The 22,292-nt window shown below is 39.9% G+C and overlaps 1 protein-coding gene across 3 annotated transcripts in view; it reads right to left on the bottom strand.

Moving 5' to 3' along the window:
* The window catches only part of PTPN14 (protein tyrosine phosphatase non-receptor type 14), a 122,119-nt gene that overhangs the window by 63,186 nt on the left and 36,641 nt on the right, over positions 1-22,292 (bottom strand). For 2 of the 3 annotated variants that reach the window (XM_062571825.1, XM_062571827.1), the window contains exons 2-3: positions 13,452-13,776; positions 5,407-5,576 (exon numbers count right to left, since the gene is read on the bottom strand). In XM_062571825.1, the coding sequence (XP_062427809.1) occupies positions 5,407-5,576; positions 13,452-13,625 (344 nt within the window). In that variant the 5' untranslated portion in view covers positions 13,626-13,776. Of the gene's footprint in view, positions 1-5,406; positions 5,577-13,451; positions 13,777-15,461; positions 15,529-22,292 lie in introns of those variants that run through there. The other variant, XM_062571826.1, reaches the window with a different exon arrangement.

The following is a 22,292-nucleotide window of genomic DNA, read 5'->3' as shown; positions in this document are numbered from 1 at the left end:
TTGCTATGTATATTTTAGAAGAACATCTGTTTAAAAATTCCTCCCCTAACACTTGAAGAAAAATAAAGAAAGGGAAGGGGGGAGGGACTGTGAAAAAGAAGAAGTATTTGCTTAGAAGATAAACAGAAAAAACAGCTACGAGAAATAGTAGACAAAGGGATAAGGCAGCAAAGTATAAGAGTGCACATTGATTCAGTTAAAGAAGGGTCCAAGGTTGATTTTTCACATGCCCTCCAAATACAGGCCTGGCAGTCACAGACACTAATTTTCCACCTGCAAACACATTCATTCCCACACTTTGCAGGTGCAGCCATCCCATTCCAAATACAGCCCTTCAGTGTTTCCTTTCACAGAAAAGCCATACAGAGCAATCTCCAAGAAAAATGCAGAGCTGACTGTTGAGCTTAGTTGAAGATTGTGCCCAGTGTAGCACGGTGCAAAGGCTGGAACACAACTCACACCAGTGTACCAAATCTACATGGAAAGCAGTATTATTTTGCAGTATTATGCCATAATCTGCAATAGCACAAACCCCGTCAGATATTATTAGATAGAATAAGATACTGAAAGCTTCTTCCAAGAAAGGAAAACAGACCAAAACAGACCCTCATTATTTTACTGTAGGGACTGAGCTGTAACTTTAGTCATTTCTTTGAACTGGAAAAAAAAAAAAAAAAAAAAAAAAGAAAGAAAAGATAACATGGATTGTCTGATACTTGTGCGGAAAGCAGAGTTGCACCCACATTTTCAAAAGCCACATGAGTGCGTGGGTTCTCTGTTTTTGGGACAAGAGCACAGTGAAAGCAAGTTTGTTTACTCTAGACACTGTACAAAGACTTACTTTTTTAAAAAACATAAATGGTTGAAGGGATGCCTCCTCTGAGCAGTTAGCAGAAAATAAAAGGCAGACTTAACATTTCTAATCTATGCAAACATCTTCTCTACAGGGCATCAAAAAGACTGCTTTATATCAGACAGTATGCAAATCCCAGGTGCTTTTAATATGCCAAAAGCTGGCACAGCATTTCCACCTGCAATGGCTGCTCACTCTGAGAACAGCTGGATGACTAAGAAGAGGTTTCTGATTAGCCTGTAGAGCCCTCCATGAAAAATTCCTTTTGTTAATGTGCCAACCCCCATACGCCCACCCAAACGGCTTCTGCACCAAGCCTTGGGGCTTTTTTTTTCCTTCCTTTTAGTCTATGCACAAACTCTCCTAGAATGTTTCAAATTATAGGAATTATAAAATGGTAGAACTACTACTGATGCCTTAGAAAATGATCGTGGGGTTACAATTCATAATTTCCACTGGAAGATATCTGTGGGACTGGGTGCAGGCAGAACATGGGGACTGAAGGCGGAGGAGATGCTGGAGTCACCAGGAGCTTGGAGGAGACGGAACAGGATCAGAAGGTATGTATAAATGCGGTCATAGGCCCAACACCGAAGAAACAGTAGAGTAGAAAGAGAAGGGGAATAAGAGGACTAGGGGGTAGGAATTAGCTATCCTAAGAAAAGACCCAGTATGGCGAGTACAAGGCTGATGTTGAGAGGAAGATATAGCAAAAACATTTCTGTCATTTTCTTTACCAAAAAAAGAAGGCTACTCTATAACTGGTAGCTCCTTTTTGCACGTTTCTCTAGGTTATCTGCAGAAAGCTTCTACCACAGCTCAAGAAACACAGCTTTCCTGAGAGGCCTCATCCACCACCACCACCACCGCACCTTGATGTCTTCCATCTTTAAGCATGTGTTGATTCTTGGAAAGAGAAGTGAGGAACTCCAAGCCAGAGAGTCACATCTGGCCTACTAAAACGACCAGTGGGTCCCTCAGACCAGTCTTTCTCACATCCTTTCCTCAGGCTTCAGAGGACGAATTCAAAGAGCTGTTCACTGAATGTACAGCACTGGTAGTCTTGCTTTTTCACTTTCTTTCCCAAGGATCCTACAAGACCCTCTTCTCTCCTGTTATCAGAAATACAACCTAGCTACAAGCATTCCACACTGAGGGATGGCCGCGCCTGTGCTAACATGACAGGCCGATAAACCCTCAGTAACTACTCACGTGGCCCACCCAAGTCAAACATTCACCTATGCAGTCACTCCAAAACCATCTACACCTTTGGAATGATGAAATCATTTGGGCACAAATTAAAAATACAAGAAATTCTGTTTAAACACAAGAAAAAAAAAAAAAAAAAAAAAAAAACTTTTTCACTGCAAGAGTGGTTGAAAACTGGAGCAGGCTGCCCAGACTGATTATGGAGTCTCCGTCCTTGTAGGTATTTAAAGTCCATCTGGACAGGGACCCAAGCAATATGCTCTAGGTCACCCTGCTTGAGCAGAGGGGTTGCTGTAGATGATCTCCAGAGGTCCCTTCCAACCTCAACCATTCAGTGGTTCTGTGGCTAGCACTGCTGCTTGCGTTTAGCTTCAGTGACAGTTGACACTCTTGATCATGTTTTACCTCTAAATGATGGCATTGACTTCTAATTAGATTATATTTTCATTCCTTTCCCACTACACCACATATAAACAAGTTCCCCTAGAATCTGTTGGCTACAGGTGGACAGTGCTTGGAGCAGTGTTACTCAACCATATATGTACATGAACATTTGGTTTACACAATATAGAAAATTATGATAAAATGCACTAAAGTTTCAATTTTATAAATAAGCTTCTGTGGCTTTACTTAAACGTGAATTATCTTATTTTTACAAGGATCAGCCCTGTCAGCTCCAATCATGACAACTACAAAACATAAATGGTCCATGGATTGTTTTGAAGATGGTTCTTCAAATAAAAGGAATTGGAAAACACACTGTTTCAGAGCCCACGACCAACCTCACAAGTAGAGCTCCTCTTAACCAGCAAAAACCCAGAAGCCTCAAACCATTTTCCCTTTTCTCAGTGACAGTACCTGAGACACAGGGTGCTGCAGGCCTTGGAAGCAGGGCAAAATATTCATGTCAGAAGACAAATCTCTCATAACAGTCTATCAAGCCTACTGTATAGAATTATAGACTGCGAGGCAGAATAAACCATATTAGCAAACTAATCCCTTGGTTTTTGTATACTTGTGAGTTATGCAGTGTTGGTTTAAATAATCTCAGAAGACTTTTCATAATTATCTAGGAAGACTGATCAACGCTGGCAATTCTAGAGCCTGCAATTAACTGAAAACCCAGACTGAGAGATAGATTTCACCTCAGGCTTCAAACATGGCCAGGCAAGCTTAGGACTGGTGATGTTTCCACAGGTAACGGGTTCACCCCTAGCAGTGTTCTGTCACAAACTTTGCAGATGCAGCTTTTGGTGATGTTTTGCTTTGGGCTTGAGTTTTATTTTGGGTTTGTTTATTTGCAGTAGTTCTGCAGCTTCCCAGAAGGGGATGAAGTGGTCAGTCATGAGTTTTGCATTCAAGACAGATTTGTCACTTGAATATAACATAGAAGAGTCAAACACACAGGACCTGAATGGGCAAGCAGAATTTGTACAACAAAGCCTAATTCTGAAAACAGTTGGTCTCCATTTCAAAACAACTGTTCGTTAGTTTACCAAGAGCAAACAAAACCAAAAACCCTAAAAGCCAACATTTCTGTCCATCTAAACACACTTCAGACTAAGACTTCCTCCACCATTTGCTTCAGATGAGAAATTCTCAGTATCTTCACTGCCATCATTTTGAACGAGATTTACTGCATCTATCTAGAATTGCACAGTTGAATGTTTGCTGTCATCACATGATCTAGAGTGAAGCCATTTTGATTCAAGAGACAAAAAAGAAAATCTTAGCAGTCTATTCTGTATCTGAGATCCATTAGTAAACTGCGGTTTTTGCCACAGACATTCAGAGGCACTTACAAGACTCTGCAGCAAATGTTACCATCATTAAGCATCAGAAAGAAAAAAATAAATAAAGTAGGCACTCAAAATCAAAGTGCTGTGAAGTTCAATAGTCACCAAAATGCTCTCTTATTACCAGCCAGGGCAAGATGTGCAAGTATACCTCTGCAGGTAAGCTAAGAATGAGCAATCAGCACGGCAGGCTGCAGCTCAAAGAGGTAATAGCATCCAAGTGTCTGTCATTCTTCCTCGCAGACAATTAGCCCAGGATTGGGTTGGCAGAAGCGCAGAACAGAAAGTTTCAAACATTCCCACTGCGCATTAATTAATTCTGTAGGAAAAGTACAAGGCTTCCCTTGCCCAAGGCTTACAGAATGGGAACAGAGAAACAGATACAAGTCAACCTTCAAGCTCAAGCCTATTCCCTGGGTCATGCAAGTTTTGCTATCCTTTCTGCCCACTATTTGGCATGAATACTACATATACAGTGATCAAAAGACTGTAAATGAAAAGCTTTCATTTTAAAAATTAAATCTTTTGCATTCTACCAAAATTATTTTCCCACTTGGGTCTTAAAAAGTATCATTAGTATACAATCTGCAAAAATGACAATGCTTCACATCTTACACTTTCTAGAATGAAGATGCTTTTTCTCAATTATTTATACATTATTTTCAAGTATGATGCCCATGTGGTGCATTTCAGGTTTGCAGCAACAGAACATTTTTTCAGAGACAAGGCTGGTTTAGGAAGTTTCTGCCACTCTGCATGCCCTATCCATTTGCTCCAGGGTCGCCCTGCAGTCTACAGTAGCATTGATGCAACTTTGCTCTGAATCAGATAAATGAAATAATTTTGGTTAAGAAAGCAAGCCAGCCCACCTCTTTTGGGGGTGAGGTGGGCTTTTTCTTTTTCTTGTTTTTTTAATACAACGCATATGCACACAAACCACAGTGTTGTGGATTACAGAATAGCCACTCAAAACACTTGCATTGTTAAAACTGTAGCACAGGGCCCCGAATAAAAGAGCAATTCCTACAAAAGTTTTTTGTGAATTATAATTAAAGAACTAACACCCTCTAACGATTTAAATCCTTTTGTGAACCATGAGAGGAGAAAAACAGCAATGGCATTAGCAAAACCCAGAAAAAACTCCAAAGCCTACTTTCTGCAAAACAGAGGTAGACATAAAAATAATAAACTAAAACTGTGTACAGAGGTTGTCTGTCTATGGTTTTCTTTTAATCAGTAGAAGGTTATGGAAAAAGAATATGGTCACCATTGACTGTTTTGTTTTTTTTTCAGGCTTTTAAGCATGTATCTATTATTCCCTTTTATTTCTGCACATGGCTATGTATAATCACTCCCCAATATTGCTATTTTTTTTCCAAACAGACACAGCTAAGCGGTGGCTTCTCTCACTTTTTCCCATTTGGACAACAGACAGGAAATTAAAGAACCAAATGATACCTGAACAAATACTGAGCTCCAAAAACACAGTAATTGTCCATTCCCTCCCAGCTATATCACAGCAGAGTGAACAGAGGGAATCCCACGTACCTTGTTACCTCCTGCTGCAATCGGGAAACACTGGGCACATAGAACATTACTCCAAAGAAAAGCAAAGGCTCATTGGCAAATTTGTCCAGCTGCTTCTTCAGAGGTTTTTCTAGTTCCACCCATCGGGCTTGCTGGCTCTTGCTGAGAAACCAAAGGCCAAAGTAGTGCGTCTAGATAAAGAAGCAAAATGTGTCAGTTTATCCTCTTTAGCAAGACCACACACATACACAACCAATGACTTGAGTGCAAGTAAGAACAGATGACATTGTGTCAATTTTTCCATTCTCATACACAGAGTAATATTTTTACTGTCTTTTTGCTTTTTAGGACTATTTTGAAGGCAATGACAAATTAATATTGCACTCCAATGCACTTCAGAGTGCTATTAATGTTGTTCTTACAGTCTCTCCCAAGTGCACACTAAAAGGCTCTCTTTGGGATTATGGTACAGGTGACAAATGTTCTACAGAAAAGAATTTAAAACCTTCGAACGTCTGGCTCTTTTAATTTTCTTATTTGACATGTTATGTCATCATATGTGATGATATGTTTATGTCTGTGCCTTACGAACAGACAGCAAACACCAAATCTGAATCAAAGCACAGAGGCTTCCTGAGACTTTGGATCAGGTCCATTGAGTGCAAAGGGCAATGTAATTCTTCCAGCTATTAAAAGAATGCAGACCCACATAAATATATTGAAATATATCTACAAATATGAGAACCATTTCCCCCATAGAGAACATGATTATGTTTTAAAAAATGTATTCACAAGGTTTTATGATATGTTAATGCAAGTATTACACTCAATATTTGCATTACAAGCACAGGTTGTTTGCTCTTATAGAAACACCAGGTTGAAAACTTAAGCTATTTCCCAAGCTGTTTAAACTCAATGACTACAGTAGCTCTTGTAAGCACAGAGGACTGTTGCTGCTGGAGAGGCATGCACAAGGAACACAGGTCAGAATTAAGACCTTAAATATTAAAAGTTGGCAATAAATATCTGAAGGAATATCCAATCCAGTCACGAAGGATTCTAGCAAAAAGCCCTTAAATCACTGTATTAAACATCTAATCTACCACTGCAGGTAAATGTATCTTAAAATTAACAGCAAGTAGTGTTACTACAGATCCACAGAAACAGAGAAATAATGTTTTCATGTTCAATACAGGAACTAATACCTCTTCTGCCTGGAAATCTAACTGTAGCCTTAACTATAAAGTTTGCACCCACTCCTTTTTCTGCAACATTGCAGCTGACAGCATCTGGAGATTTCCAGCAATGCCATCGATACAAAATTCTACCCTATAGTAACACCAAAATGAATGAAACAGAAGCAACAATAGGAGCTTTAGCTGAGACTGAGCAGGTTTAGAATCCGGAAGTAGGAGCATTACTATTCCTGTATATTTTTCTCTCTTTATTTTCAGTAACCTTTCTTGGGGTTCAATCCCACTGTCTTCCTATTCAACAGAAACTTTCCACTAGTTTCCATTACTTTATATTACTTTATATAACTAAAACAAACAAAATATTTATTTTGTTGTTATAGTATAACTTACTTGGACACCAATCATTCCACAGTCACTATCCTTTACGCATAGCATCTCATTTTAAATAAAGATACTAGAGACAAAGAATAGAAAAAAAAATATATTTGCTGTCTTATAAAAGCTTTCATTTGAAATCATTTCCAACACATTCAGAGAGTTTGGCCTAGAAGTCAACCATGAAAATTTCACTAACTGGATTTTCCAAATACTCACACTTTCAAAAAAATATTTATATATATCTTCAAAAGTAGCAGACAAATTTCAATCATGGCACCTTGCAAAAACCACCACGAAACAGTTGGTTTCTTTGCTGTTCTCTGTCCTCTCTGGTGAGGACACATATCTTAAAATCATTACATCTACTAGGATTTAGCATATGAGACAAGTACAGCTAATGCAGTTTTGAAAAGACAAAATGTTTAGAATGACAACAAACTAGAAGGGGGCAATGCTGCTAACCATTTTATTGCTGAAAGCATGCAAGCAAGGATCATAGTTAAAACACTAAACCAGAATGCAGGTGTATTTACTTTAGCGTCTCGTTACGTACATATTTTCAAAAGTTTGGGGTATGTCCAGACTTGCATTTAACTAAGGTGATAACTAATTCAAGCTGATTCATCAATTAAGCCCGACAAGCCTGCAATACAACTTCAGTCCTGCTTAGTTCTGTCTCCTTAACTTTTAGTTTGGTACAGTGAAACTACCTATTCCTCTTTTGAAGGAAATCAGTGCAGGATTTTCTTCTGGAATTTAAAGGCATCTTCAATAAAACAATTACTCCAGGAAACGAATAAAGCAGCCAGTTTCTCCCACAGGATAAACAAAAATTTACTAACCAATCCACTGATACATGTTTACCATCTCTGTGTAGGCAGTAATGTAAAAAAGTTCTTTCTTTCTGACTAGCTCATTGTGATAGTAATTAGATTAAAATGAAGGTGGGAGGGAAAGTGGAGACAGCAAAGGAAAGGAATGCATGTGAGGGCAGGAAAAATCACAGTGATTTCACTACCTCATAGGGGAAATCCTTTAATACATGAACTCCTGAAATTCACTGCAGGGCAACTTGCCCTCAGCAAGAAACTGTGCAGATCTGTGAAAACAGATCTTCCATGTTACTAAAAAGACAGTAAACATTCACATCACCAAGCATCTAAGTTTTCAGTGTCAATTATTTTAAAAACCTCTAGCAGCTAAGATGATTTGCAGTCTGAAACCTAAATCGATTACTCAACAGATTAAGGGTATTGTAACTAAACAGCTTGAATGAGCACAGTCCCTCCACAGGCCATGGAGGGGGCACAGAAATTTAGGTTTGCTACGGTAGAAAAGCTCTTTGAGCACCAAATGCAGAAAACAAAAACTAGATACTGTCTGAATCACTTCCAAGGAATATGAAGGTAACAGAACGCAGCAGCTGAGCTTCTAGCCTCCTGCAGAAGCAGTGGGCTCACCCACTGCGGCACACGTTTCACGCTACTAAAAGACCACTGTTTTCCTGGAAGGGAGCCTGGAGAAGGTCGAGCAATTATAGATGAAGCACAAGAATTGCAGAGCTGGGTCTTAAGTCACAAATGAAAGCACTTGGAAGAGACAACCAACCCTTTTATCTGAATATCAAGCTCTCTGTTACAATGAATTCTCCTTCTCGACATCGTTAGTGTTTTCAAATAACTCCACAGTGCTAAAGGACTTAAATAATCACTACTGTAAATGCCTAAAGAAACTCTCTCCTCCAGAAACATGAATTCACAAACAGGAACAGAGAAACATAAGATAGAAAACGGCTGGATCATCAAATTCTGCATGCTACAATCACGACCAGGCATATGACAGTCCAGAAGGGCTTGCAGGAGACAAGTTGCACGTTGCCATACATTCCCACCTGCAAGACATTCTTAAAGCACACATGCAACATGAATTAGGTGATGGGATATAAAAACGGAATATTTTTCTTCTATAAGCTGCTGATTCAAAACTAATTTGCTCCAAAGCTGCCTGTTTGGTCATCCACGCAAAATAAACCACTGCCTTCGTTCCCTTTTTCACAGAGTAAATACACCTACACCTAGCTGTTTTAACAGGTAGACTAGCAGTCAAAGTACCACAGAAAACAAACGATGCCTTCGCTTTAAAAACCATCTTTCTCCTACTCATGGTTGGCACCCTCTGGTGATAATGTTGAAGGAAAGCTTTTCATCACGCTAAACATATGCATGCATGTCCACTTTGTGCACAAAGAGCTTCAGTTGCTAGTGCTTTTGAGATGCCTAATCTGCAAAAATACAAAGGGTTCTGTTAGAAAAGAGTTTATATGAATTTCCTCTCAAGTTTTTAAAAATTGCCTCACTTGCCACACATCACTTAGTACGTGGTACTAAATATTCCGGCTTATACTTACTGGGTAACTGCTTGTTCTCTGTTAAAGCAGCAGACAGGAAACAGAGAACCTGTCAGACTAACGACACAAAGTGGAAAAGGTCATATTTGAAATATGGTGAGTCAGAAAATAAAACCGAATAAAGATATTCTAACAAAAACTATGCTGAAAAGTCTTAAAAGAACATTACAGCTGGAACTTCAGGAGGCAATGTAGTAATTTTGTACTCAGTCTTAGCTATATTTCCCAGCCCAGAGCTACTCATTCCTGCATGTCAGGCAAAAACAGCAGAATTGTCAGCAAGGCTGCAGACACTTGCTAAATTAGCAAATCTCAAAGAATCCAATGAGAGGCTCAATGCTTATTGGGGCATCTGGTTAAGCAGCCAACTAAACGTTTATCTCCGAGAAAGGGCAAGTCCCAGCTGCTCAGGGCAAAAAATCCACGAAACGCTCCTATCCCGAGGTGCTAGCGCAGAGAGGAAGGTGCCATTTATTGCAGCCAATCGCCCCTAGAAGGTCTCTTGTCCCAGCACGGCGTGACCCCAGTCCCAGCGTAGCCGGTGAGACGAGTCAAACCAAACCAAACGCGAGGCAACGTGGTGCTGAACACCGGTGTCCGGTGGTGCCCTGCGAGGAGGGGACACCTTCTAGGAGGAAAGGGCAGGGAACCACAGCAAACGGCCTCGGCGGCGCAGCCGCCGCCGGGCGAGGAGAGCAGCCACCTGCAGCGCTCGGCTTGCCGGCCACCTGCTTGGGGGGGGACATCGTAGGGCTGGAGGGACCATTGGCAGAAATGCAGCTTTACAGAATAATTCCGGCTGGAAAGGACCGTTCTTGTCCAACCTCCTGCTGAAAAAGACTTAAAGTATATCAGAACATCCAACGCTCTTTAAACTTTGTATCATTTTATATAGTGAATTAAGGACAATGGAAAAGAAGAAATAGATATCAAGTCTCATAAAAGATTAGTACAGATTACTCTGTTAGTTTGAGCAGGTTCACTTAGCCTCATTTGAAGGGAAAACAAGTCCCATTAGATGCAAAAAAAATCCTTCCTCTAATCTGCACACATGCATACAGGATTAAAAATTACTTTTTCCTTTCTTTTCACTCCTTGTCCCTTCCTTTTCATTTAATGATGCTAACCTAAGAGCTCTTTTTATTAGAGCTGATAACTGTTAACTAGAAGACCTGATACTTTGAAAAGGGCTTTGCTGAAAAGGATAAAAACAGATTTTACAGTAGTTACAGGGCTACGCTTTCTACTGACCTATTCCTGAACCCTGACTCAGTTAGGGAGGGAGTTATATTCCCCAGAGATCAAATAGAAATATGCATAATCCATTAGATACTGCTTTTCAGGCCTGTGTGGTATAATGACTGACAGTCCTTCAGAACAATACATTCAGTCATCTCAAACAGTTTTGTTTTTTAGCAGTTTTCTTTTTTTAAGTTTCTGTGTGTTTGTTTCCAAGAAACCCATTTGAGTGAAACCTGGGTACATTCCTAACATAAAGGCAAAAGTTGGGGTACACCTGAATTTATTTAAACATAAGAACAGGTGAAGGCATACAAAAAAAAATTGATGTTTATTTTTAAAAGACATTTTTACTTAAGACTGTCTGGAGGAGATTGAAACAGGATTTTAATGACAGTTTTGTGAGCATAAAACTTAAACTTGTTTTTTTACTGACTTGTACCTCATAGCTGACTCACCCAGACTGCTAAGAAAATGCATATCTCAGCTGAAGTTTTTTGCTGCATTTGGGGAATTTATAAAGTCTCTCTCCAATATCAATTCTTAAAAAAAAATTTTGCCCCCTTCAACTGCTATACTTACTGGGTTTCTCTCCTCTACCCAAATACATAGGTTGCACAAATCTTATAGAAATTTAAACTTTGTCAAGGTATCTTTTACCCTACTGTAAAATTTCATCAGCTGGCAAGTTCAAAAATTACAGGAAGCCTAAGGAGGGAAGGGGACAGTCACAGCATGACTGCATTAGCCTTGTTTCCCTGCAAATTGTAGCAGGAAGACTAGAGTGGCAGAATAAAAGTGGAAGTTACGATTAGTGAGAAGGACAACCCCCAGATGCAGGCACATACACCTCTAGGCTTGTATTTCAATTATTTCTCATGAGAGAAGCGGAAGAGGGTACAGGGAGAGACTACCCAGGATGAAGAGGCAGGTAATTCTCTTCTCTCCTTACTATTTCAAGCAGCAAAACATGCTAGTAGAATCGATCAGAAAAAAGCTTGACAAAAAAAAAAAAAAAAAAAAAAAAAAAAAAAAATTCTGCCAAAATATGCTGTACTGTTGAAATCTGAACTTCACAAAATTGGGTCAACTTTGCCAAAACTTTATTTAGAAAAAAAAGTGAGGAGGGTGATGAAAGAAGGCGAAAGTGGTCCAACAACATCAAAGTATTCTCTTCTGAGTTGTTAAAATATTTTTCATCTTGAAACAAACTTTTTGTGCTCATACATTTCTTTTTGCAAGACACAATGCTGTAAAGTGAGGAAAAAAAATCCTTCAAACAATAGAAAACCTCCATTTAATTGAACACTGATCAAATAATTTCCTTTGCTACTCCACTGCCTGATCTCTTTTTCTGGAAAGTTTTGAAACTTTGGGCTTTGTTCCAAAGCAGAATAAAACAAGTTCTGAAATTACAAAATGCTTTCTGAAAAAAGAATGCTAACCCACTGACAGAGCTACTGTTCCCAAACACAGGTGGAGGCCTGCAGAGAAAGCATCATCACACACCACGCTTTTGCTGGGCCAGCCAGATAAGCCCTCAAGAAATAGGAGGAGAATCGTTCCAGAACTGGACTCACTGCTGCACTTGGAGGGAAAGACCTAGCCTTTGTAAGGACAACAGGGAGAGAGAGGAAGAAAAAAAATACATATTGGCAGGGAGAGTGTGCTGCTACTAAAATCTACACGATAAAAAGCAAGTATGAAAATCGCTACCTGGTATTCTGATTCTCTGTGCCTATTCTGCACACACACCCACACACACAGTGAAATTCTTTCCTTATTCTTTATCATTATTGAGAGCTCACAAAAAATAAGCTTTTGTTGAGTTTTCATCTGCACTAGCTATTTCTATGCTGTCTTCCAGGTGTCACCATTACAAAAGGTCTTATACCAACAAACATAAGACACTGCAAGATGATTAATTTCCCAGCTGTGCTTACAGAAAGCATCATCAAGGACAGCAGGATGATGACATGCAGCAGTTTCCAGGCAATGGCTTTCAATCTGTGATTTGCAAAAGCCTCGGAACATACAGTCTACGTGTAAGGAGTCTGCAGAAGGTAAGTTTATTTGTGCCACAAAAGTTGCAGAAGAGATTTCTGAAGAAATCTCATTCCTCAATACTTAAAAATAAATAAATAAATAAATAAATAAAATAAAAAAAATCTCTACAGAAAGGATTACAAAATAAAGGTTTTGTGTCTTTAATAAGGTAACCAGGCTTCTTAAGCCTTATTGGAAGTACTGGCAATGAAGCCCTTCAGAGTTTTGGTTGTAAAATATTTCTGTTACATACAGGAAGAACAATATTCAAATATTTCAGTTAAACAAAAGGAAGAAAAAAAAAAAAGATGAAAAAATCCCATCCTCAGATTTTTACTAATTACTCAGACTAGTAATGCAACTACTGCCTGTTTCAGAATATTAACCGTAAGAACATCCTTTATCAAGACTTATGTTTGAAAGCCAGTGGTGTCATTCCCACTGGAATAATTCAGCTGACAGAGTCAGTGAAATTGGGCTTACACTCAGATAAAAGTTAATGCAACTCGGCCCACTGAAATCCCAACTCAAAAAGTTAACACCAAGTTTTTCTAGGAAAAGAAGACACCTCTTCTTTGTATTACAAGCTCTCAAAGTGGGGATGAATAAGCAACAGCAAAAAGCCCTCAGTGCTATTCTGTCCTTAGTTTTCATGCAACCAGAACATGTTTGTCCATGCTCCAGCTGCTGATTGTATCAGGCCAGCTCTAAGAATAACACGATTCAAACGAACAGACTGCCTGAGCTAAAAATGTGTTAAGTTATAAAGTGACAGATGGTCTTTCCCGAGCCACTCTTACCTCTCGTAATTCCAGCCTCTGAGCAACGGCTTCCAAACACTCCTGTCCCGTGCTCTCCACGGAGAGGGTGCACTCGATCACGTTGCTGTCCAGCAGACGGATCCGGGTCACAAAACAGTTCTTGCTCAGGACGTTGTAGCGCCTGGTCCGTCGCAGTTTCAGCCCGAAAGGCATGGCTGTTGGCCTGGAAGGTCGCCCCTTGCCTTCGCTCTTCAGGGAGTATCAGCACACTCCTCGACTTGCCTCGAAGGCTTCCTCACCAGGCACTAGTTTCCTCCCGAAATGGAGGTAGCTGTCCATTCCCAGGGCAAGCTTCAAGGGACCCCTGCAAAATACATACAAATAAGTAGAGTGAAGTGTGAAATAAGATGTTCCTAAAGATCAATGGAAAAGAAGCAAGCTGAAAGAGTTGCATTTAAACCCACAAAACGAACACCTCCACCCAGACAAGATCGCAAGGCACTCTCAACATCTTCCAAAAGAAAAAGTTATACAACAGAGCTTGCAAAATTCTGCTTCGATGTTGAGTTTAAAGCATGAATTCGATTGCAAAGCCATTCTCTGAGAAGTTCAACACAAACAGCAGCTCTACAGGGCACACATTCATTCAGAGGTGCTAACTCTCCCACCATTACCCCCACCGCAGGGGTCTATAACATAATCTTGAAGTTAAGTTTTCGTGCCCTCAGGCCAGCTTTGAAAGCTAGCTTAAAAAGCTAAGAAAAGAGGTGCGATTTTGAAAGGAGAAAGGCTGGCTGCAGCCAGCAGGAAATGCAGGTGCTCAGCACCTCTGAAAAAATCAAACCCCAAGTATGCATGTGAAAGGCAAGAAGCATCTGAGACATTATAGAGAAGCCTCCTCTGAGGCAGTTTCTGACATTTTGCTCACTTCCAGCTCCAAAACAGTTCTGCGTTTCACCCTTTCAGCCAGAATGAGTAACTGCAATAACAGCTGTCAGAGACCAGGGTAAAGCCATGTGGGAGGAAGAGAACATGTATTCTAGATACTGTTTCTAATTACTACTCTTAAATTTTATGAGGGATGCATGCGACTGTTAAGCCAGACAGAAGAAATAGAGATGCAGAATACATACATTATATATATACACATACACACACACACACATATACATGTATTTTAAATTCAGTGAAGGACAGGTTCAAGATAAACCAAAATAAAGCACTGGCACTGGCACAACCATTTTAAAACATGCCCTTTCCACATACAGAAAGGAATAAAATAAAGGAAACTACTTGCTACCAAGCCTTCCTGTTTTTTTGTTTGCATGTTCTGGAGAAAGAGGCAGAGGGGGCATTAAGGTTGGCTTTTGAAAGTAAAAATCAATTTCTCTTAACAAATAATACTGAGAACAAAAATTAGCTCCCGTTTTCTTCCTGCTCAAGAGAAGCAATGGAAAGCACTGCCAGCAGAATAGGCATCATTTAGCTGAATGTGACATTTCAAATAGTTAGTACATTGCCCACATGTATCATTTGGCATAAAACTGCATGAAACAGTTATTTTCAGTTTTTATTGACTGTAGTTGCTATGGTGATTATTAGAAGCAACCCAATTGACTACAGTGATTATCACTACACTAGAAACAAAACTACCACACATTTGATTAAGTATATTTTCCAAGCCAGTATATCTTGGCATTTGCTAAGGGGTTAAAACAACACAAAACATAAAAACCACACAAACAGAAAAGCACAAGCGACTTTTCAATGCTTAGGTGTGCAGCTACCCTGGCAGTCTATTAGCTTTACCGTAGAAAAGCCTAGAGAGTTTGAACGAAGGGCACATACTATTTGAGCGAAGCGCAAACAAACCTCTCAAATTAGCTTCATCTCCCCCTTCTAACTTTCGTGGGCACAGAGATAACAATATATTATTTTCACACGATTGCACGGGAGAGCTTTTATACCTTGCATCACTGTAATATCAGAAGCCATCGAACCTAGAGGAATATATCCTCACAACACTCTGACGAGGAAGGGCCACCTTACCTACGATTCACAGAAGAGGAATTGAGACAAACATTAACCAGCTTGTCCGAGATCGCTCAGGAGAACGGCAGCAGCTCCGCGAATTAAAACACAGGCCAGGCTAGCTTTAACCCCTAGGCAACCACTGGACAATTATCTTTCCTGCTAACCTATCCAAAACATGAAGCTGAAAAGTGGGAAGAATGGAAGGAAGTCGCGAACAAGGAAGGGGGTGGAGGACTAGGCCTTATCAAGAGCAGTATTTTTGTTCAGTCTCTGGCTTTGCAGATTATTTTAAGCAGGACGCACGGAGAGTTCTTGCTAACCTATTCGATTTTAAAGAACCCTTATCTTGCGTTGGTTAGTTATACACATTTCCTTGCAGGAGATAAGCCATCTCCTGCATAGTAACTGTATAGTTATAGCAGCCTAAAGATGAAATCAACATTAGTGAACAATTGCCACTGGCCTCCTTCACGAGGGAAAGTGGATGACACAGCTATTGCAGGACAAACTGTCCCAGGACACTTGCGTGTGGACACGTTAATCTGGAATAAAATGCACCAGTTCCACTATAATGGACATGAATTGCAAATGAACTACTCTGTATTTTATCAACTGATTTGCTTAGCTATACAAGGCCAGTATTTCCTCCACTTTTCAAGAAGCAGTAAAGTAACAGGAGTTTTTCCCCAATGCTAGCAAGGGTGATGAGCCTGCGCTGTTTTCTAACGAAGCAAACACACAAATGGATTAATGGGTGCCCTTTGTGTAACAGCAGTTCGGTTACATTTTCATTTCACATGGCGATACGCAAATGCCTGATGATACCCATTCCCACAAAAATATCACACTCAAATCAGCTTTCAATAAAGAATGAATTGGACGTGCAAGGCTGGAACAGATTAAAGTGGTTCTGGTTGGCCCAGACTGTAACAAACTAGCCATTCTCAATTTGATGTACACCTCCAACTTCTCTGTTTATGTGTCTCTGAGATGTTTGATGAACTCTACACTTGGGTTTTGTATTAAGCTGACACTTCATAAATTTAAATAAGGCTTTCTAAATAAGATCTCAGCAGCCCTGGTCGCTTACAGATCCTTAAAGCAAACAGCTTTTCAGCTTCGTTATGTTGTATAATCTTAAAAGCATCAGGAGTATCCATTTTTACTCACAGTATTTTGTGGACCTCTCCAAAAAGGAGAGGACTGAAGATAGATTTTTATCCTTCCAAAGGAGTGTTGCACTTTTGCATGCAAAGAGCTCTCCTTCCAAGAGCTTACCAGCTGCTTAAACTAAATGCAGTTAGCAAACACCCACAGCTCTCAAAAACACTAACTACAGGCAACTGCGCCTTCTCAAGGGAAAATAATCACCTGCACCGTGACCAAGTCTCAGGGCGCCCATCAAGATGTGTGCCTCATCTTTCTCACTCTCAAACGCCCATTGAAAATATGCCCCTTGCTCAAAGTTTTATTTTCTCGAGGCACATGGTGCTCTGGCCCCACATGGGTCCCAGGTGGCCCCAAGGCCGGGCTCCCCGCTGGGAGAGGAAGGGGGAAACGCTCTTGCAGCAAGCAAATACACATATATACATAAAAAAAATGCAGCGAGACCCACTTTTAATACTCCACTGGCCGTCCTCTTACAGGACCGCCTGCCCCGGTTAAAGGGTTGCCAGGGAGGGATAGGGACCCTGGCCAAGTCTGCTGAAACGGCAGGCACCAGCAACAACTTCACCCTCAAAACGAAAAAAACTTTCACCTGACAGGAAAAAAAAAAAAGTAAAACCAAAGCAAGCCTAGAAACACTCCATCATAACAGTGCATCATAAGCATGCGCTCATTCTGTTTTCATAAAGGATTTATTTTCCCAAGAGTATTCTGGGTGTGAAAGAGACAGACATGGTATTTTTTTTAAATGGATATCCTCTAATTAAGAATTTATTTTTCTGAAAAGAAACTAAACTGAGCTCTCGATAAATCATTTTTTCTTTTTTCTGTTTCTTTTGTTCCAGGTTTTGAATGATTTTTGATTCTGTTTTCCCCTTGCCATACTTTGAAGTTGTGTATGAACTGTGCATTAAACTCACTTTAATGAGCATGCTGGATTAAAACAAATTTTTTAGTTAGAGAGAAAGCCTGGGAATTTAAACATGCTACTGACTGGAAGCTTCCCTATGCCTAAAGAATACATATTTTGTAGATATATAAAACACAAAATCTAATGCCCCTCAACTGCATACCCAGAAATCACTGCATATCCCAAAGAAAAAAAAAGAAAAAAGCCTTTGAAGAATTATCAACATGCACATGTAACTACTTACATCTTAGTGAGACAACACCAGTACCTGACGTGAGCACTATTTCAGAAGCGAAGCCTCAAGAACGTAAGTTGAAATAAGGTCCTCCTGAAGAGCAAAAGCAAAACACTGAAGTCCTCAGGGCCCAGGTGAGCCCCCAGGTGAGGCTGGTCAGGACCTGACTGCATTTAAACCTTTAACACCCTTCAGAGTGAGCTCACGAAGTGTTCTGCAAGCTATTCCCTCTGACACATTTGGATGAAAAACATTGTGTGCAAACAGTAAAATCAAAATAGCTTTCCTATAAAGTATCTATCCTAAATGCAGTTTCTTCAGTACAAAGATAAGGAGGCACTGTACTAAGAGCCTTACTAAGTTGATCCTTAGTAAGGTTTACTATTCTCCTATTTTAGCAGAACCAAGAAAAAAATTGAACAACAAGCCAATCCATTTGCTATCATAGATGCAAGAATCAGATTTGTTTTGTTATTTACTTGGAAAAGCTATATGGGTAAAGTCAATGGTGTGGAACATAGGGAAGACCAAAGGTAGCAAAAGAGGATGAAGACTGAAAGCAGAGTTGTGCAGTGTAAGCAAAACCCTTTGCCCTCCCAACCCATTGCAACCCCAGTATAAGTCCTTTAGCAGTGTTTACTAAAAACCAGCTTGAAGATGGAGCCTTATATAGAATACCTACGTCTCAGCTCAAGACAAGCTTGCTTACCTCCCTCACTGCTACCCCGAACAGTCTTATCAGTATGCTGTCTATGCAAGGACAGAAAATATGGATGTGTACTGAAGAAATCATTACAGTGTTATAATGTCTCTTCAACACTACTCGATTCCTCCACAGCACCGTTCCACCTTACAAAGGAGGAGGGGGAGGAATCAATGCACATTCTTGCAAGAATTCCTTCCTTGTATAAAAGAGGTTTCAGAGATACCATTCCCCTATCATTTGGGCAAAAGGAAACTGTTACTCACATCCACACACAGGCAGGAAAACATCACACATACCTTGGATGATATTATCTTCTAAGCATGGTGCTGGAAGCACTAAAGCACCTTCCAACTAGCCAGAGATGGCACAACTGTAGTGATTTAGGAAAAAAAACAGGTACTTGGCACTTGGAGCAGAACTGCTATGTATTAGCAACCTGCCTTCTTCACTGATCAGTCCTCCATGAAGAACTAGGTCAACATTTCACAGTGTGACCTGTAATTCCAAATTGTTTCTGATTTTGACACTGCTTTCGAGGAAACTTGATTGGCCTTTTTATAAAATTTATAATCACATTAGGGGTTTAAATTACCTAGCACAGATGAAAATTTGTGCCTTTCCAAAGCAGGCTTTTTTCTTCCTTTACGAGATGTTACAGTGCATTGAGGCCAAATCACTAGTACACAAAAAGAGTAAATAGATGAATCTTTTGCACCTTTTCCAAACCTCGAAAGGAAAAATCCTTCCTTTGTTCTGCCAGGTCAGCTGAGTCTGGATTTTTTCTTTTTCTTTTCTTCTTCTTCTTCTTTTTTTTTTTATTTTTTTTTTCTTTTTTTTTTTTTTTTTTTAAGACAGACTGAAAGCACAAATGGATCTCTGATAAGCATTTGATGAGGAAGAGGTCACAAGCAGAAGCTCCTTTGTATGGTGAAGGGCACCGCTCCAACCACAGAGCATTCTCTTGCTTTCTTAAATTTATTTAAAGGCCAGGAGAGGAGAAAGGCTTATAAATAATTAAAGCCAAGATAACTCCCAGGCTATTTCCAGATATGTGTTTTGCTCCTCTGTTAGAGTCTTCAAATATTTTCTGTACTACATTCAAAGGAGGAAAAAAATAGCATCAGATACAAAATACATTTAAAACAGAATGCCTTCTCTTACTTCATTTGCTTTTGTATGTAATTTCTGAAACTCCAGGAAGAAAGCAATTACTGTCAGACTGCAGCCTGTATTTACCAACAGTGACTGGAATCCTTCCAGCATTCCAAATATTACAGAAACAGCAGCACACCTAACAAAACTATGTAACCCTGGGCTGGGCGTGAGAGGGGAGTATTTGATGCAAGTTGCAAATGGTATGCAAGTCTATGGTTCTTGGGAAGAATAAAAACAATAGAGTTTATGGAAGAGAGGGCATATTGTACAATCCATCTCCATGCAGTTGAATTCTATCAGTAGGGAGAAAAAAAATCCTCTCTTAGTGAAACAGTATTCTCTTGCTTATTTTCATGTGCGAATTGCATCCAGAATTCTTAAATGAAATATCATGCAGGTAAACATGGCAAGGAGCGTTTCCATACCTACTGAGGAGCCTGTATATTCAGTTATAGGTGGAATTCTTATGAAGTCTAATAAATGGTCAGGAGTCAAATTCATCTACAGATAAATGAAAGAGTTTTTAAAATCTAGAAACACAAACCTTCTACTGCAAAGCCACTGCTCTCAATAACTTGTTTATACAGGCAAGACAGGACCTCATCCTCAAGAATTTTAAGATCTTTAAAAATTCTTGGGGAGAGTTAAGTGTTACCATAATCCAAACAGTAATAACATTCCCACTTCTACATTTCTGAAAAAGAGTCAATTACATTTTCATTTCATTTTTATAATTAAAACAATATCCTATGCAAAACTTTGAAAATCTCCAGGCATCCAGAGAGCCCATAACTGCGTGGTGGAACAGATGCCCAGGACTCCCAAGGATATTCAAAGCAGAAAGACAACAGCTTCTGTTACCACTACTGTGCATCATCAGACAGCATAAAGCAACACCAGCACACAGCAGCCAAAGATCACAAATGTTCTCAATCAGCATTTCTACCTTTCCAATTCCACCCATGCTCTCCCTTTCAAGCTCAAGAAAAATTTCAACTTTTCTTCAAATCCATCTTTGCTGTAACAGATTTTCTGGATCTAAGCTGTCCTGTGTTTTCACTGTATCCCATTTTGGTCAGAACCTGCTTTCAGTAGTGCCAATATAATGCCTATACAGAGATTCAGCTGAAGCCAAATGAATTTGGAATAGTTAATATTGCGTCCTTTCTTTCTTCTCTTTTAATCAAATACTTGTGAGAATACGTACTCACTGATTTTCAAGTGCATAAACGTCATTAAGTAATTCACAAAGGATGCACCTAATTCCTCAGGTGTACCAAGAGTTCTCAGTTTCCCCATCCTGCTCTGCCAAACTCCTTTTTGGGTAAAAAAAAAAAAAACACCTTTCTTGTGCATCCACAGAACAAACCTCTGGAGTTCTGAGGTACAACTCCATTACGCAGATCCCTAATTACTCTTCAGTGCTAGGGGGCACACGCAGCAAGCATTTTTGTAGCTCTTGCTAAGTCAGCGTCACACAAGTGCTACCCCTCACACATACACTTTGTAGAACTTTGCTTCTTAAGTAATAAATAAATAAACAAAACAGAAAAAGAACAACCCCAGCTGTTTTCCTTCCTGAGTAGGTATATCTGCCTATCTGCCCATGCCAGAAGTTTGCAGCAACCCCACCCCTTTGCCATGGCATGCTGTAGCTCCACCGGGTACAGCAGTTAACCATTTACAACCTTCTCACCTTGGCTGTATTGTTGCAAGACCTCAAGCTAGATATAGTCAAGAAAAATCAGTGCCTGGATGACACCTCTCCAAGGATGCTGTTTCATACATAGGGTAGGCTTATCTAACAGCTTGCTACTGCCAGACATGGGAGGGAGTCTCCCATGCTCCTGTATTTTTGCCCTCCTTCATTCCAGAGAGTACAGCCACAGCTTGACTGGTGCCAGCTCTGGAAATCACCTGGGACCTCCCCTTGGAGAGCCACTTTAACTCCCTAACTTAGGAAAAGAATAGGATCATCTTCAGCTTGGTTAGTGAGTCAAAATAGCTCATGGTTGAGTCTAGCTTGAGTACCTGACCTGGCACAGGGAAGGGAGCAGAACTGCACAAAGAATGAGAGCAGCTCTCCCTCTAGTTGACAGCGATCTGTCAGATCAGCCAAGCAGTTTGTGAAATCACAGCCCAAGTAACGCTTACAGACTCCATAGGCATGGAAACTCCCCAGAAGAGACTTTAATTTCCCTTGCGGGGCCAAGCTATGTTAGAATAAAAGCTACTCTCTCCTGAAATAGTAAGTTCATTCAAAATATCCTAGTTTTTCAAAAATTACACTGTTTATGGAACTGAATGTCCACAAGGAAAGTTAGTATTGTAATACTGCAGAATATTAATACTTAATGTGTTATGTTTTCTATAAGGACAAACCAATCAGAAAAACAGGAGTGAGTCTGGCATTTCTGTTTTTCGGTATACTGCTCTTCCAGACCTGGTACTGCACCACTATTCTCCCCGAAGAGCTACCTTTCAGAAAAGGTGCCAGGACTTACAACCTCAGTTTTTACCAATTCCTCCTAGCAATTAGAGATCAGGAAACCTAACTGCTGTTGGTAAGGATAATCATTTAAAATGAAATATTTTCTATTAGCTTAAAATCTCTCCTAAGATTTTGATTCAATTCTTCAATTTTTGTCTGCTGCCTGGCTCTAAATGAGGACA

The sequence above is a fragment of the Rhea pennata genome, chromosome 3 (assembly GCF_028389875.1).
Source record: "Rhea pennata isolate bPtePen1 chromosome 3, bPtePen1.pri, whole genome shotgun sequence".
Taxonomy (NCBI): domain Eukaryota; kingdom Metazoa; phylum Chordata; class Aves; order Rheiformes; family Rheidae; genus Rhea; species Rhea pennata.
This window is presented reverse-complemented; position numbering and strand designations above follow the sequence as displayed.